At 40.2% G+C, this 17066-nt stretch overlaps 1 protein-coding gene across 3 annotated transcripts; it reads right to left on the reverse strand.

Moving 5' to 3' along the window:
* Window positions 1-3967: 3967 nt before the first annotated feature.
* Window positions 3968-7699, reverse strand: LOC115256055 (lysosomal acid phosphatase-like). Of its 3 annotated transcripts, none has more exons than XM_062846397.1 (4): window positions 7434-7699; window positions 7121-7370; window positions 6812-7054; window positions 3968-5074 (listed from the first exon to the last, which is right to left on the reverse strand). In XM_062846397.1, the coding sequence occupies exons 2-4, from the start codon at window positions 7367-7369 to the stop codon at window positions 4388-4390; spliced, it is 1179 nt and encodes a 392-aa protein (XP_062702381.1). In that variant the 5' UTR covers window position 7370; window positions 7434-7699; the 3' UTR covers window positions 3968-4387. The 3 variants fall into 3 exon arrangements, with proteins under 3 accessions (XP_062702381.1, XP_062702379.1, XP_062702380.1); XM_062846395.1 differs by having other exon boundaries at window positions 7121-7381; XM_062846396.1 differs by having other exon boundaries at window positions 7121-7698.
* Window positions 7700-17066: the final 9367 nt, after the last annotated feature.

Consider the following 17066-nt stretch of genomic DNA (forward strand, 5'->3'; position numbering starts at 1 on the left):
AACTTTGCCACATCTAAAACACTTTATCTTGTGCCAGACATGCCGACTTGCCATAGCAACATCCTGAATGTCGCAATCCGGGGTCGACAGATTCCGCCTCTTCATTTCCACATCTAGCAAACGCTTTTTAACAAATGCCATTGTCACAGCGGTGGGCAGTGTCTCGATTGCAGTAACCACCGTATCAAACGATGGTGGTAGCGTCAATAACAAATGGCAAATCGCGTCGGCATCTTCCACTACCGCACCACTTTCCTTTAACTCGCGGATGAGACCATCAAATTTGAGCAAATGCTCCGACAAACCTTCGTCGGCTCCCTCTGCATACTTTAATCACAGACAAACAGACGTAACACCTTGAACGATTTTTATGGAAATCCATCGTCCAGTTCACACTAGCATCACCTGGTGGAAAAGTTGCACGATTCACTGTGTTGTGCAGTTTCGTCAACAGAAGGCGCTAGTGTGAAACGTCAAACGCATAGAAAAACGATGCGCGCGCCTCTGGTTGTGAAAGCCACTACTATGAAAATTTAAAATGATCGTTAAAAGTGTGGTCGATGGAAATTTCGCAAGTGTTACGTCTGTTTGTCTGTGCTTTAATGTTAGGAGCTGTTTTCTAATAAACAGTTGCCCAGCAATACCACGACGTTCAAACACCGCCTTCAGTGTGTCCCATATCCGTTTCGGAGTCGCACAATCTTTCACCAGCTCCAACTGATTATCAGCGATGGCCGAAATAACTATCGCTTTGCACTTTTTCTCTGCAGCTACCCGTGCCACCATTAGCTTTTTCTTTTCCGATTTTACTTCCACTGTATCGGTAGCCACCGCGCGTAGCTCGTCAATCTCGGCGATCTCCCGACGGACACAATCGAGTAGATCGAACGTATCAAGGACGGTTTCGATCCGGAACTTCCAGTTGTGGAAGCCGGAACCGTCGAACGCGGCGATTTTCACTCTCTCGTCCATACCTGAGCAAAAAACCTGTTGGAAATAAAAACACAGGCGAGGCTTTGTTCTCCAAACCCAGGCACTGACTGATATCGCTACCAGCTCAGTGCCTCTCCTTTATTCAAACTAGGTATAACATATTTACAATTTATTTCCATTTACATACCAGTTGATACCTAGCTCTCCACTGAGCTGTGTGATGCACCTCCAAGGATGTACCTACCATTCAACACTCCTCCTCATCACACACTCAGATCCGACGCGTCCCGAGCATATCTGGTCACCGTACTCCTCCTGGATCCAAAGCCCGCCGAGCTCCTAATAGCACCTTTGCTCCACACTACCGAGCTACCTTTGCTTCCAAGCTCCTCCTGGCTCCAAGCTTCATCCGAGTACCTTCCTGCCATCCAGCTCCAGCGTCCCGATCAGCCAGCACCCTCTTCCTCGACCTCTTGGTTCCAGCGCAGGTCCCTCAAGATACTAGATCCTCACCGCCTCTCGATATCTCAACGACTATTGGCACCAGGCCTCATCGCATCTTGATACCTCATCGGATATTGGATGGTACCGCATCTTGGTCTCCTCGCTTCCCGAACCACCGCCAGGGCGTCCCTGGGCCCATAACCTGTTGAGAGCAGCTTCCAGTGGACATAAAAATAGCGGACCGAGAGAGGAACAACAGAGTTTACGGATCGTAATAAAACAACAACCGTGCGATTCCACTGTACACAAACGACTAATTTATTCAGAACGTAAACATAAACATACAATATTCGATGTCACACAAAGATCATGGTGTATAATTCAATTCAGGTTGTCTTGATACGAGGGGGAGCTCGATTGCAACATATATACACTTTTTCAACACCAATACCCTATATTAGCGTCCAAAACAACTGTGAAAAATTTGGTAGCGATTGGTTGCGTCCCCGTATTCCGCATTGCGATTGAATTTTGTATGGAAGTTGGTGTGGAAAAAACGTACTTTTTGCATTTTTCTCATGATTTTTTTTTTGTCTGAAACCATTTAACTAATGACGTGAGAGTATAGCCTAGGATATGCTGATAAACTTTGCCGAAGACCGCAAGGTGATCCGACGCTTATGAAAACAGTTCACGGTGTCAAAATTTCGATTATTATCGAACATTCATGTACCTCGGATTTTTCTTCGAAAATGATTAGTGTTTGGGCTATTCATAATCGGAAAACTAGAAAATATTTCATCGGCGAAAAATTTTCCATACAATTTGTATGGGCCGTTTTTTGGGCTAAAATAGTAATTATTGATTTTTAGTATGGAAAATAGCTAAAAACTCATCTAAATCAAATTTTCCCCGATAGAATATTTTCAAATTTTGCATTTGTAAATTATAGCCGAAATTCTAACATTCTATGAAGAAAAATCCGAGGTACATGAAAGTTCGATAATAATCAAAATTTTGACATCGTGCAGTTATTCGCTTGGTAACTTAGGCCAAAAATTGAGATTTTATTATTGATGTTATAGGGCACTGCATTGTTTTGATTTTGTATGGGATTTTGACGTTTCTTGGCCTTGTTGTTTACTAAATTTCTGTAAGAGTAAAAGAGAAGGAGAGAATTTCATGCAGTGCCCTATTCCTTTACACACAGATTGCAATCGGTGTTGCTGCGGTGTAGGCTATCAAGATATCAACCATGTTGAGTGGGCATGCCCCGAGTACGGTATTACCAGATCCGATTTATGTGCATCCCTCAGGGCCCGAGGGAAACCAGAAAAGGAAGACATTAGAGATGTGTTGAGTAAACTAGATCTTGAGTACATGAAGCTTATGTACGACTTCTTGAAGCAAGCTGAAGTCTTCGTTTGATATCCCCGTCTTGTTGTTCCACTTGTTTTGTTGTTTGTTGTCCACCTCGTCTCTTTGTTTGATATGCCAGCATTCGCGGAGCCAGCTTTTTCTTTTTTCTTACTCACTCCCCTAAACATGCGAGAGAAAGAGCGGGATGAAAAAGGGGGCAAGCTGCCTCCTCTTCCATCGCTCTCTCTCTCGTGCATGTTTAGGAGAGTGAGCAAGAAAAAAGAAAATACTGGCTCCGCCAATGTATGCCAGTCTTGTTGCTCCGCTTGTCCACCTCGTGTCCCTTCGAAAATCGTCTGTTTGTATCGTTATACAGGTTGTTTGTCCACTCTACGTTTGACCAGCAGCAATACGCCACACCATGCTGTTACGTGTCAACGAAAAGCCCCATCACCCTATCCTTTCCTCAAATATTTTTGTTCCCCCTAACGTCGACCAAACCGTGAGTTTTTCGGTTCCCCAAAACTAATATAAATTATAAGTCAAAGCATGAAATTGTAAAAAAAAATAACTGAATTCGGCTCCGTTATGCTTGATGGCGCATGAGCCTAAAATAAACGTTTAAATAAAAAAAAATCCTGGGTGTTTCGATGCGTCTCAAGGCATTTCTGAGGCATTTCAGGGCGGTTTAGGAGGTTTCAGCATTTCAAAAGGTATCAAACGGTTTTCGGACGTTTTAGACCATGGAATATTGGTATATTTGCTATGAGGAAGATGTTTCTCCTTCTTTATGGCTCTGCGTCTCAACTGTAACTTGGCCTGCTTCGCTTCAACTTAGTGTTCTTTGAGCAATTCCACAGTTATTAATTGAAGGGCTTTCTTTGCCTGCCATGGCATTTTTTATTTGTTGATAGACATTGGAGCAGAGTGCAGAATTAGCTTAAAATACACATAAAAAAAAATTTAAAAAAAAGACATTGGAGCAAATCTTCGAAGAGAAAAAATAAACACTCACACGTCAGTTTGCATGGCAGTTAGCAGCTGAACGAACCATGTATTCATTGCACCAACCGAGAGCGTGCGTTCAATGTTGTTTTCGTTAGCAGTGACAAAACCCAATCTAAGGGAAAAGCGGTGTGTGGATATTTTGGTGGGACAAAATTTTCCGCGTGTGAGTCTATTACGGGGAAAATCCGCAATATAATGTTTGATTAATGAATGCATATTCAACTTCAGATTGAAAACGTTTTATTTTCCCATTCGGGTGTATTTTTTATAACAAATAAGTTCAATGTTGGGTCACCGTTCACTTAGTAATCTAGCGCTCCCAAATTCATCCTACTAGAAAACAAAGCGACTACGGCACCGATTGATTCCGTTATTTAATAAGAAGAACAAAATAATAAGAAACAAAACAGTTCCTTTGTTTTGAGTAGGATGAAGATAGGAGCCTATATTCTTAGTAAGGGTACAAATACTCTATTAATCTTTTAACACCATAAATTTTGCTGGCCACACTGAGATTATCTTATTAAGTTCAATTGAAGTGGTAACAATTCAGATCATTTGGAATCACTAAACTCTTAGCAAAAAAACAAAAACAAATAACAATAATAATAATAATAATAATAATAATAATAATAAACCATTATCAAACAATTGCACACAGTTCTTCATAGCTTTTAAGCCGAACCGTTTCCATCAATTGACTGAACTTGGTAAGCGAGCAGGGGTGTTCGCAATTCGGTATTTTGATCTCCTTCGGGTATTTATCCTCGCTGTTAAAGAAGAATACAATTTTCACTTCGAAATCATCATCAAATGTGATGCTATGATGCAGTTCAAATACGATCGTAGCGGAGAAGTCTGGTTTGCCGCTGGTCTGGTCAATGATGTTCATTGTACGCATAAGATTGACTAACGTGACATCGTGCGCCGAATAGATAAAGATCGATCGTTCCGGCATCAAGATTCCCGATCGCTTTCTAATCATGTTATCCAGCAATTCACTGATGATTGCCCCTCCTTTAATCTTTTTCATAAAAGGGGTCTCCGTAAAAAGTGCTAAACTTCGCTCTGCCAATGGTAGCATTTTATCTGGAAATATATTTTCGGTCCAATCCGGAAGTTCAAGGCCGGCGTTCTTTTCGATTTCCAAAGTGTTGTAAAGTAATTCCACATCCAAGATTGTACTAATGTTCTGTCCTGTTGATTGTGTCAATGTCCTGTAGAGCGCTGCGTTCTTCTCATTCAAATCACGGATGTCCTTAGGTGGGTAGCTCATCAAGCGTTGAAGAGATTGTTCGTACCGTGGGCAAGGTTTTTTCTGAGCCAAAAGCTGTTGAATGAATAAAAAAACATTACCAGGGAATTAATGGATACACTTTGGTAAGGCTTGCAGTCTCAATAAGTTAGCCTACGAATTTATTATCTAGGTTTGGGCTCCCATGTTTCGATCCAAATTTGTATCTTCATCAGAATTATTCGTAGCTGTTCATAAACGTTCAACCAGTAGTGTTGTCTTAGTCTTATCGTTTGAAAGTCGATTTTAGTAATCTAGTACATACTACCATCTGTACGCATTCACTATCCTATGTGTTTCACCCACAATATAACACTTACTAACTACCAAGGTCAGTGGCGTAGCCAGAAATTGTCTCTGGGAGGGTTTTAAACGTTCAATGATACCTTTTTTGATTTGACACTTACATTTTGTTAACAGTAATGTGTGTATCAGACCGTTTACAATTGTGTCGGACAATCTAATATTCTCATTATTGTCCACTAGTTTTAGCACCGAATTCAGAAGCTTCTGATTTTATCATGCTAATTTTATTGTCTGCTAAAAAGTGTTTACATTGCGCTAAATTGACGCCAATACTGCTCGAAAATGAACTGTCGCGTAGAATTAGCAAATATGTAAACGGGCCATAAATAGAATAATTGCAATATTTGATTATTGTTTGTCTATTACCATAAAACATAAACATACACATGCAAAGCTTTCAGCATTTTTTATAGAGTAGCAATATAGTTTTTTCAAAGTTCGACAGCAGTTACATGAGTTCAAAGTTACCCTGTAAAATCAGTAATTTGTCAATTACTTTGTTATTTCAAAAGCTAGCGTTTTTTTAATGTTCAGCAAAAAAACATATATTTTTGCAATCCAAACAGCTACTGTACAGTACACGAAAAATGTAATAATTTCGTTGAATAGTTATGACAGTTACTAGATGCTTGGTGTCGGCATTGTTAAAAAAAAATATGTGTGTGTGTGTGTGTGTGTGTGTGTGTTTGTATTTCACTTATGGGTGGATTGACCATCCAATTCTTCATGTCAAAAGATGTGCTTTGTCTTATGTAAAAACTTCTCCGAACAAACTATGTAACAAAATTCAAGTGCTGAAATATTAAAAAATGAGCACGTAATCGACAAAATAAAAAAATATCTGTGGTATGGCTCCAACTCATTTTGTGTTGAGCTCTAACAAAGCTCTAACTCATTTACGTGATCTAAATTCTTAACAATAAAAACATATTCCTCTTGAAAGTTAAATCTTTTGATACTAAATAGCATGTATCACTGCAAATCAAAATTAAATACACAGCATTGCTAAATACTTTTCGTTCTATCCAATAACCATGACTCAGTGGCGTAGCCAGAAATTGTCTCTGGGAGGGGTTTTCAACAGTCAATGGTACCTTTTTTTATTTGACACTTACATTTTATAAACAGTAATGAGCAATAGAATTCGTAGTTTGAAAATAGCGGCGCAGCCGAAAATTTTTTTCGTCGCAAAGTGCTTTATACTGAAAATTTGTTCCACAAATTTTGGCTCTGGGGGGGGGGGGGTTTAACCCTAAAACCCCCCCCGTGGCTACGCCAGTGAACCATGTACAAAGAATATGTAGATTTTATATGATGAATGTATTTAAAACTGCCTACGTTGGCCAAAATATCTCAAGTAACTATTATGTAGTCTTGAAATGTCTTTGTCTCGATCCCTCCCTATTTCGATGGTCTCTGCGTTATCGAGATGTAGACTGAAGAGTGAACTATAGTTTTGCTACCTACCGTATCCCGATCCCTAGGGATTGTATTGATCGCTGCCGGTTGCCACGGGATAGGGAGCGGGTTGGTGTTTTCCAAAGGAGGTAAGAAGCCAGCCATGAAACTTTGAGCGCTCATGATGCATCGTTCAGCGTAGCTGCTTTCAACGTACATGTTATCCTTAGAATAGAGACCGTTCGGAGGCAGCAAACGGTAGTAGCGAGGTCTTAGATTCTTCCCAAGATTGTACATTTGTTGAGAACCTTTCTGTAAAGCATGTTGAACAATAATATAAGAGATGCTACCATGAAATTCAAATCTTAAAGCTGTTACCTCCGATAGAGCGCCTAGTCCACCAGTCCATTGATGATTACGATGTGGATCATTTGGATAGAACTCTGTAGGTGAGCGATCCCCATGTCGAAACATTATCGCAATCATTCTCAATGTACGAAAGCCTTCATCATCAGTGCTATCGCCGAAAACTAGATAAGCGAGCAGCACCGAGAGGCATATGCTTCCAAAGAAGAACACCGATACGGTCATACCTCGCTTACCTTTCTGCCAACAATCCCAAGTCATGCTGGATATTTGCTACCATACAGATTTTACAGTATCACTCACGTCAATCTATTCTTATATTTACCATCAAATTTAGTCTCGGTATAAGAACGTAGCGCTCAATGAATTTACATAACTATCCACCAAAGCAGCACCACTGTTTTTCGAAACGAATGCATGTGTCACAATAAACATATCTGCTTTGATTACTACTAGCATCCTAAGAAACTTTTTTTTGTTCTATTCATGCATTCGTCTTCACTTTCTATCTAAAAATACAGCCAAAAATATAATCAACACACTATCAATGCAACAAGTCGCAACTGCATCAGCTGAGCCAATGAAGATCTGGGTGTTTCAGATCCCTTCACCAATACAGAAATCCAAAGAAACGTATTTTGTTTTATGTGTTTTATTTGAATGATTATTCCACGGTGCTCCCCAGACTGTTATTATAAAATAAAAATCTCCATCCAATCGGTGCCCACCATTCGTTTTCTATGACTATCCTGCATGTCTGGGCAAAATTTGTTGTAATATGGATAAGTGAGTACTATTACGTGAATATTACAATGAATTATGAGCATCTAAGTTTGGTTCAACGAAGAATAAAATGCGGACAAAATGACAATAAAAGGAAAATATAAAGATATCTATGTACCTAATAACATAATAAAAGTGATGAGAAAATTTTAATAGAATTTCTAGAAATTGTAGAAAAAAGTTAGTGCCTTAAAATTTTATCCATATAAGTTCGTTTTCACACACTGGCGTAGCCACGGGGGGGGTTTTAGGGTTAAAACCCCCCCCAGAGCCAAAATTTGTGGAACAAATTTTCAGTATAAAGCACTTTGCGACGAAAAAAATTTTCGGCTGCGCCGCTATTTTCAAACTACGAATTCTATTGCTCATTACTGTTTATAAAATGTAAGTGTCAAATAAAAAAAGGTACCATTGACTGTTGAAAACCCCTCCCAGAGACAATTTCTGGCTACGCCACTGTTTTCACACATGAATAAAACACAAAATAAATACCCAAGTATGAGACAGAGCAAATCCCAACAAAATATTTTATTCAAAGGAATGGGTTTTAAAAATATTTGCTATCAATCAAGATATCAATCGTTTTTCCAGTGTTTTATGTCTCTCGAGCCTTATAACATTTAAACATTTTCAAGAGTTGATAAAGTGATATCCATCACGATGTCTGGACATTCTAGTGTACAGCACATATCTTTTAAGATGAGATACCTACATTCATTTATTTGTTCAACATCACATTTAAGACAAGACATAATCAACAATAGTTCGCTACAATACCCGGTTTGTGGCTGCCGCTCTCCATCCTCGGTCACACTCCACCTGGTCCGCCCATCGTGCTCTCTGCGCTCCACGCCTTCTTGTGCCAACCGGATCAGTTGCAAACACCAGCTTTTTAGGGTTGTTGTCCGGCATTCTTGCAACTTGCTCTGCCCACCGTATCCTTCCGGCTTTGGCCACCTTCTGGATGCTGGGTTCGCCGTAAAGTGCAGCGAACTGGTGGTTCATCCTTATCCGCCAAACACCGTTCTCCTGCACACCGCCGAAGATCGTCCTTAGCACGCGTCGCTCGAAAACTCCGAGTGCTTGCAGGTCCTCCTCGAACATGGTCCATGTCTCGTGCCCGTAGAGGACCACCGGTCATATTAGCGCTTTGTACATGGTGTATTTGGTGCGTGGGTGAATCTTTTTCGACTGCAGTTTCTTCTGGAGCCCGTAGTAGGCCCGACTTCCGCTGATGATGCGCCTCCGAATTTCACAGCTCACGTTGTTGTCAGACGTCAGTGAGGATCCGAGGTAGACGAATTCCTCCACCACCTCGAAAGTATTCCCGTCTATCGTAACATTACTACCCAGACGGATCCGGTCGTGTTCGGTTCCGCCTAACAGCATGTACTTTGTTTTTGCCCGAGCAGAGGGGAATATCAAATTAATAACTACGAAATTACAAAACCTGTTTTTATATCTCGTTTTGTTATTATTGTATTATCAAGGCATTACGTTTCCATAACATGTTTTGTTGGACAATCTTATTTTGTTATGACCAAGCCATTGGTATACAGCCATTAAATAATATTCCAATATTACATTTTGTTGTGGAACAAGTTTGATTATTATTGTATTATTGAGAGTGTACCAATACTTTATGCTATTGCTATCAAAACTTAAACAAGTTTTGAAATAAATCGTACGTCATTCAACAACGTAATTTACAATATTTCGCGAGTTATGCTTATGGTATCATATTTGTTAAGAGGTGTGGTATATTACGTGACATGGAGGTGCTGTAATGTGTACAAAACCAAGTCCCTGCTGGGCGCCGCGAGGTTTGAAATTGACTGAGTTGTAGCTGAAAAGTTCCCAAAATATTAGCCACTGCCCAAGTGGCGCAGCACCCTACATACATCAAAACGTGAACATGGCGACGATATTGAGGGTGGGGTTTGAAAGGGACGTTCCAGACTCCGCCTTTGACATGAGAATTTCAATTATTTTATATTATTTTATTATGTCAAACTAATTTAGTAAACTTGCTTGAACGAAGCTAATACAGACAGCTGAATCCAAAATTGAAGATGGTTTTGAATGGGATTTTTCAGAAATATTTTATATTTTCACAAGTTTTCCCTGTCGTTCCAGAGGATGAAGTCGGATCTACCTATTTTTGGTAAAAGATTACATGAATAGTTTAAAATACGCATATGAGGGAGAGAGAAACTTAAGTTCGCAATGATTGTTCCGTTATTCTCACATGCTGGTCTAAATATGTATAGCATTCTCAGCCAACACGAAGTCATATATGATGTAAAAAAGGATGCTAATGTGGAGGCCATATGCGTACATGCTTTCATTTAACCACGGGTAAAGTGTACCCATATCGCCTCCACTTTAGCATCCTATTCAACAGCATGTGCAATTGTTTGATATCATAACTAATTTTGCTTTCGGGATGTTATCAATAACTCTTTAATATCAAAATTTGTTATTGAAATATATCCCAAATTCACTGTTATTAAGTTGTTATTGACACTAACAAAACATGTTATTATATTGATTTTCCAGGAACAAATTTTTGTTATGTAACTTGTTATTTTGCCGCTTATGACAGACAAGTTTATAACTCAATATGTTATGTTAATAACATAAAAATAACTAATTCCATTATGCAGTTATTTTGCCAAAATAACGCATTTTGTTATGCTTTTATTATTCTCTTCTGTTCGGGTGAGGCATTCACCATCAATCCGACCTTTGCTGCTTCGCGTTTCAGGCGGGTGTACCCCAGATGAGATCTGGGGTCTGAATCCCACTTCTAATGTAAAGGACAGGAATGTAAGCCATTTCGATTAGAAATCTTATTGGGCTAGAAGCTAGTTAAAACAGATATTTTTTTTTTTTTGCTACTCGGCACTATTAATTCTTATTTTACACTTGCCGTTTTGGCACCGAAACGGCCTAATTTTTTGCACTAAATTAAAAAGTTGCATTATTATTCATAATGCAACTCATTTCGGTTGCATTATGAATCATAATGCAATTGTTTGATCAATAATCTGAGTTTCCACCTTGGTTGCAACCGTTTCCACGGTAAGAGCTTGCAAAACTGTGACGGTTATAGATGATTATAGCACAGCTTGCTTGGTCCAAAATTAAGTATGTTGGAACACGTGGTCGTTCCCATTGAACTACCGCGAACACGACCGCGAAACTGGATGGTACTAACAGAAATGATCACATTCTAGTGAATAATTTTCGTCATAGCAAAAAATGCTGTATGGAACTCGTTGCAAAACTCAATTTATACAGCACTCGTCGTATTTATCCAACTCGACAAGCCCCGTCGGATAAATACGACTCGTGCAGTAAAAATCATCATTTTGCAACTCGTTGTATAAATACCATGTCGATACATCTGATACATTTATTAAAAAAGTTTCCATATTTGTTAAAAAAAGGATTTAAAGTTATTAATAAATCTACCATCTGAAGGAAAGAAGGTCAATATTTCGGTCCCCTCGGCAAGCCTCGTTGGATAAATGTACGACTCGTACTCGTGCTGTAAAAATCATCATTTTGCAACTCGTATAAATAACTATTTCAGAATACATACCATGTCAATACATCTGATACATTTATTAAAAAAGTTTTTAAAAGACACGGACACGTTCAATGCTTCCAGTGAGCTTTTCGCTCTTTGAGGGAAGCACGACACTAGATAACGAACTAGCATGCAACGCCCAGTGGCATAGCCGAAAACTTTTCAGCTGCGGCGGGAATCGAACCCGCGCTCCTCAGCACGATGCGACTAAGAGCTTGGTGACCCTAGCCACATGACCACAGAGCCGCACAAAGTTTTCATATTTGTTAAAAAAATAGGATTTAAAGTTACACAGTACGAACAAAATCTGTAAATTTATGACGAACTGAATGTAACAAATTGACCTCCATCGTGTTCGATAGAAATTTATGTGTGATCTTAAAATTACACTGCTGATTGCTGAGAGAAAAGTGTCAATTAAGCATCGACTTTTCAGAGAAACTTAAAAAAATCTTTATACGAGAGTCGAACTCAGATCTTCCGAGTGAGAGTTCACGCCTAACCCCTCTAGGCTGTCTCACCAAACTGAAGAGAGAGCAATCAAAGATAAACATGTTCCACCATAAAGGAACAAACTGTTGTACCGCTTCGGCCACAGAGAGCGAGAGAGCAGTCTCCGCAGCGAGGCAGACGACTGAGCGTAGCTGTCCTCGTTTACGAAACTGCATGTAAATTTCAAGCGGATATGTCTCAAAAAATGTCAACAGTACGCATGATTGGCTGATTACTAAGCGGACAGTATCATCTCTCGGTAAATGGCTGTAATTTTGTAGCTTCTGCTATAATTTTCAGTCAATGCTTAACTTACGTGCTGTTTAATTTTCATGATTTCTTTCTGTGTATTAATAAATCAACCATCTGAAGGAAAGAAGGTCAATATTTCGGTCCCTTAAATGTTGAAAATATTGCGTGGACAAAAGGGGGAGTGAGTTAAGATTGCCACCGATTCATTCCTTTCTTGTTGTTATCATTTATTCTCACTTCTTACATCAGAAAAACAAAAAAAATACACAAAACAAACCAGAAAAGATACCTTTCGTTGATTATGGGCAGCGCCAGTTGAAATGAGCTGCGAAAATTATTGAAAAAATTACTCACAAAAAAATATGCAGATGTCTCTGTAAAAAGTAGATACAGACTTGCTTCGGCATTAGAGTCTTTTTATTTGCAATAGATGTCCACATAGTGTCAGCAATCGGCATTTATCATTCTCATACGCTTTGAACCGCTTGTAGTTAGTACATATAGGTATTATTATTTATAATACACTTCATTTATATTCAAGATATTACTTTTATAAATACAATATATGGAGCGGACCTGGTGTGGTGGTAAGAACACTTGACTATCACGCCGAGGACCTGGGATCGAATCCCACTCCCGACAAACTCACAAAATGTGAGTTCTTCCTTCGGAAGGGAAGTAAAGCGTAGGTCCCGAGGTGAACTAGCCTAGGGCTAAAAATCTCGTTAATACAGATAAAATAATAATTAAAAAAAAATAAAATACAATATATATACTTGATTAAATGTTATTGCCGTTCAAAATTTATAAATTATCACATATTGATGTTCCTGATTTTAAACACAATTTATTAGTTTTTGCCTTTCTCGTACACTAAGTGTACTGGAAAGGCTATATGTTCACTCCAAAAATGACTTTTTGATAGAAGGTCCGGAGGGACGAGTCACATATACCAATCAACTCAGCTCGACGAATTGAGGTGATGTCTGTGTGTGTATGTGTGTATGTGTGGGTGTGTGTGTGTGTGCGTGTGTGTATGTGTGTATGTGTGTGTACAAAAAACTCACATCACTTTTTGGTAGTAAACCTCAACCGATTTTAATGACCGATGGTTCATTCGACGCGGCATATAGTCCCATTGTTTCCTATTGAAAATGGTTCGGATCGGTCCAGCCGTTCCGGAGTTATGGCCATTTAGGTGTTCCGGACCGGTACCCTTGGGAGGGGCCAGACATGAAAATGCAACAAACCCATGCATGCGACACATCAAACAGCAGCATTTCCGATAACCTGATGAACGGTTAGCAGGAAAACAGTAACGGACCAAATCTGAACCGATAGTGTTCCGGAACCGGTTCCGGGGGGTCCCGACGGAAGTGGCCAAATATAAAAGAGAGCCAAACCCATGCATGCGACACATCAAACAGCGGCATTTCCGATAACATGACGAACGGTTAGCAGGAAAACAGTATCAGACCATATCTGAACCGGTAATGTTCCGAAACCGGTTCCGGGGGGTCCCGACGGAAGTGGTCAAATATAAAAGAGAACCAAACCCATGCATGCGACACATCAAAAAGGGGCATTTCCGATAACCTAATGAAAGGATAGCAGGAAAACAGTATCAGACCATATCTAAACCGGTAGTGTTCCGGAACCGGTTCCGGGGGGTCCCGACGGAAGTGGCCAAATATATAAGATAACCAAACCCATGTATGCGACACATCAAACAGCGGCATTTCCGATAACCTGACGAACGGTTAGCAGGAAAACAGTATCAGACCATATCTGAACCGGTTCCGGGGGTCCCGCCGGAAGTGGCCAGATATAAAAGTGAACCAAACCCATGCATGCGACACATCAAATCACGGCTTTTCCAATACCCTGATGGCCGGTTATTAAGGAAGTAGGCTCAGACCACATTGGAGACTGCCAGTTCTATTGCGGAACCAGTTCTGGGTGACTCGTCGGAAATCGCCTTATACAGGGTGTTTGTTTCCGGACTTTAAATAATTTGAGGGCAGATAGGTCCTAATGAGATATGAAAAAGTGCCCAAGGAACATGGGGTCGCAAATCACTGCTAAGTGAGTTATTCAAAATTCTATGATTTTTAACATGCAAAACTTCAAAAAATTATATCTCAGCTATCTTTGATCAAAATCTCAATCTTTTTGCATGAATTGAAAGCCTGAATCATTGTGCTGTTATGCTTCTTGGACAAAAACTCGATCTAAAGTGATTAACATGCTTAAATTTTGGAAAGTTTGCGGCAAAAGCCGAAAAAAATGCTCGTTTTTTAGGTATTTTTGTTGTCATTTAATGAAAACACGTAGTAAAGTAGAAAAGTGATATTCTACAAAAGATGGTTTATGATGTTTTCTACCAAACTCTCTTTGGGACCAACATTGAATTTTTTGTAGTTTGGCCACAATAATTAATTCAAAGTTAGGTAAGAAACTCATCGAATTGCGAAAAACATCGCCCCGATTTCATTCAACCGTGCTTTGGCAGCACTTCCCGTTCGTGTGCTTGCTGTTTACTCTCCCAACAGCAGGCAAGAGAAACTTTTGCAACGCACATGAATAGCCAAACATTGCCACACAACCAACCAACTCGTCCTGATTGGTGTTATGTTTGGTCGTGCATAACAAACATTGCACCAATCTGGGCGAGTTTGTCGTTCGGGTGGAGAGCCGGAGAAGTTTGTAGCCACGACCATGCCTCTGTTATTGTTGATGTGGGGAATGCGCACAGTTTAAAGCAGCGCATCGAATTTCCGCTATGGCGGAAAGCAATGCGGAGGTTGCGTACGAGAGGACGCGCGCAAGATTTTTAAAACATTGATATGCTAGTAGCGATACTAATGTTGGTCGCCGAGAGCATGACGAGCTGCGTGGTGTTTAAATTCCTTTGCCGAGTTGGGTTTCCTTGCACTCGCAGTCAAACTGCGGTGCTATTCAGATGGGGTGGGGTTATGCTGACGAAGTCAGATATTATTTTATTGATTTTAAATAAGTAATTCAATAAATAATTCCATAATTAATTACAACATTAATGTATACTAAATTGCTAAATAAGCTGTGATTAATCTTTTTTCTGGCATTACGTGCCATCGGGTACACAGTCTGTTCTGTACTATTTAAGGTATGAATGGGTGATATTAAGGTGGATTATTGCGGGAAGTTGGGGTTTTTAAATGAATGTTTGAGAACTTTAAAAGATATTGGGGGCATTGTGAGGGAAGTTGGGTCCTTTAAATGAGTGTTCGGTAATTTTAGGTGATATTGGGGGGCATTCTGAGGGAAGTCGGTTCTTCTCAATAAGTGTTCGGTAATTTTAGGCGATATTGGGGGGCATTCTGAGGGAAGTCGGTTTTTCCCAATAAGTGTTCGGTAATTTTAGGTGATATTGGGGGGCATTCTGAGGGAAGTCGGTTCCTCCCAATAAGTGTTCGGTAATTTTAGGTGATATTGGGGGGCATTCTGAGGGAAGTCGGTTTTTCCCAATAAGTGTTCGGTAATTTTAGGTGATATTGGGGGGCATTCTGAGGGAAGTCGGTTTTTCCCAATAAGTGTTCGGTAATTTTAGGCGATATTGGGGGGCATTCTGAGGAAAGTCGGTTCCTCCCAATAAGTGTTCGGTAATTTTAGGTGATATTGGGGGGCATTCTGAGTAGACCTGTGCGCCGCCGCGCCACGCCGCCGCCGCCGACACATTTTGTCACACGCCGACGCCGACCGAGGTATCGGCGGCGCGCCATACGCCGCTGTTTGTCACGCCGCCGATTTTCATTTTTCACGCCGGTGATCAGCGCACGAACAAAATTAAGTTTACATAAAGTTGAGATAAAAAAATCTCACGATCACTATCATAAAAGTTTGATTACAATAACTGATTTCTCAACTCTTAGAACACACATTCACTTCTCTCCAGAAGTTTTTTCTTCCAGAAGGATTCAGTGATGCCTCCAGGAGATCCTCCTAGGATTCCTCCGGAAAATTCTACAGGCATGCCTCCAAGATGATTTTTTTAGAAGATCTCAGGAAGATCTCGACAGAAGTAACTTCAGAAATTTATATAGAGAATTCAAAGATGCCTCCTAGAGACACATCAGAGATTCATCCAGAAAATGATCCTTCAGGGATTCTCATAGGAGGTCCTACAGAGATTAGTCTGAGAGTTCCTTCATGGATTCCTTCAGAAGTTCCTTCAGGAGTTCCTACAGGAGTTTCTTTGGGAACTAGTCCAGGAGTGTCCTAAGAGATACCTCCAGGAGATCCTTCAGAAATTCCTGGAATTTGTTCAAGAATCCCTCCTGAAATTTCTTCGGAGATTCCTCTTGGAAATACTTCGGGATGCCTAGAGATTTTTTTCAGAGATTCTTTCAGGAGTTCTTTTAAGGATTGCTCGGTGACCTTCGGTGATCTCTCAGGGATACCCTAATAGCTCCAGGAGGATTCAGGGATGCCTCCAGGTGTTTATTAGGAATTACTTCAGAAGTTCCTTAAGCTATTTCAACGGAAGTTCGTTCATGTATCCTTCCAGAAGTCCCTTGAAAGATTCTTTTAGGAGGATTCATAAATGCCATCTGGAGATCCATCAAGATTCCCGTGAGAAGTTTCTTCATTAGTTCCTACAGGAGGTCTTTAGAAATTAGTCCCCCATTCCATCAGAGATTTCTCCAGGAGTTTCAGGGATTCTTGCAGATGTTTCTTCAGAGATCCCTCCTGAATTTCTTCAGGGATTCCTACAGAAGTTCCTTCAGAGAATCTTAAACGAAGATCCAAGGATACCTTCAGGGGAATTCAGGGATTACCCCAGAAGTTTATTCAGGG

The sequence above is a fragment of the Aedes albopictus genome, chromosome 1 (assembly GCF_035046485.1).
Source record: "Aedes albopictus strain Foshan chromosome 1, AalbF5, whole genome shotgun sequence".
NCBI lineage: Eukaryota > Metazoa > Arthropoda > Insecta > Diptera > Culicidae > Aedes > Aedes albopictus.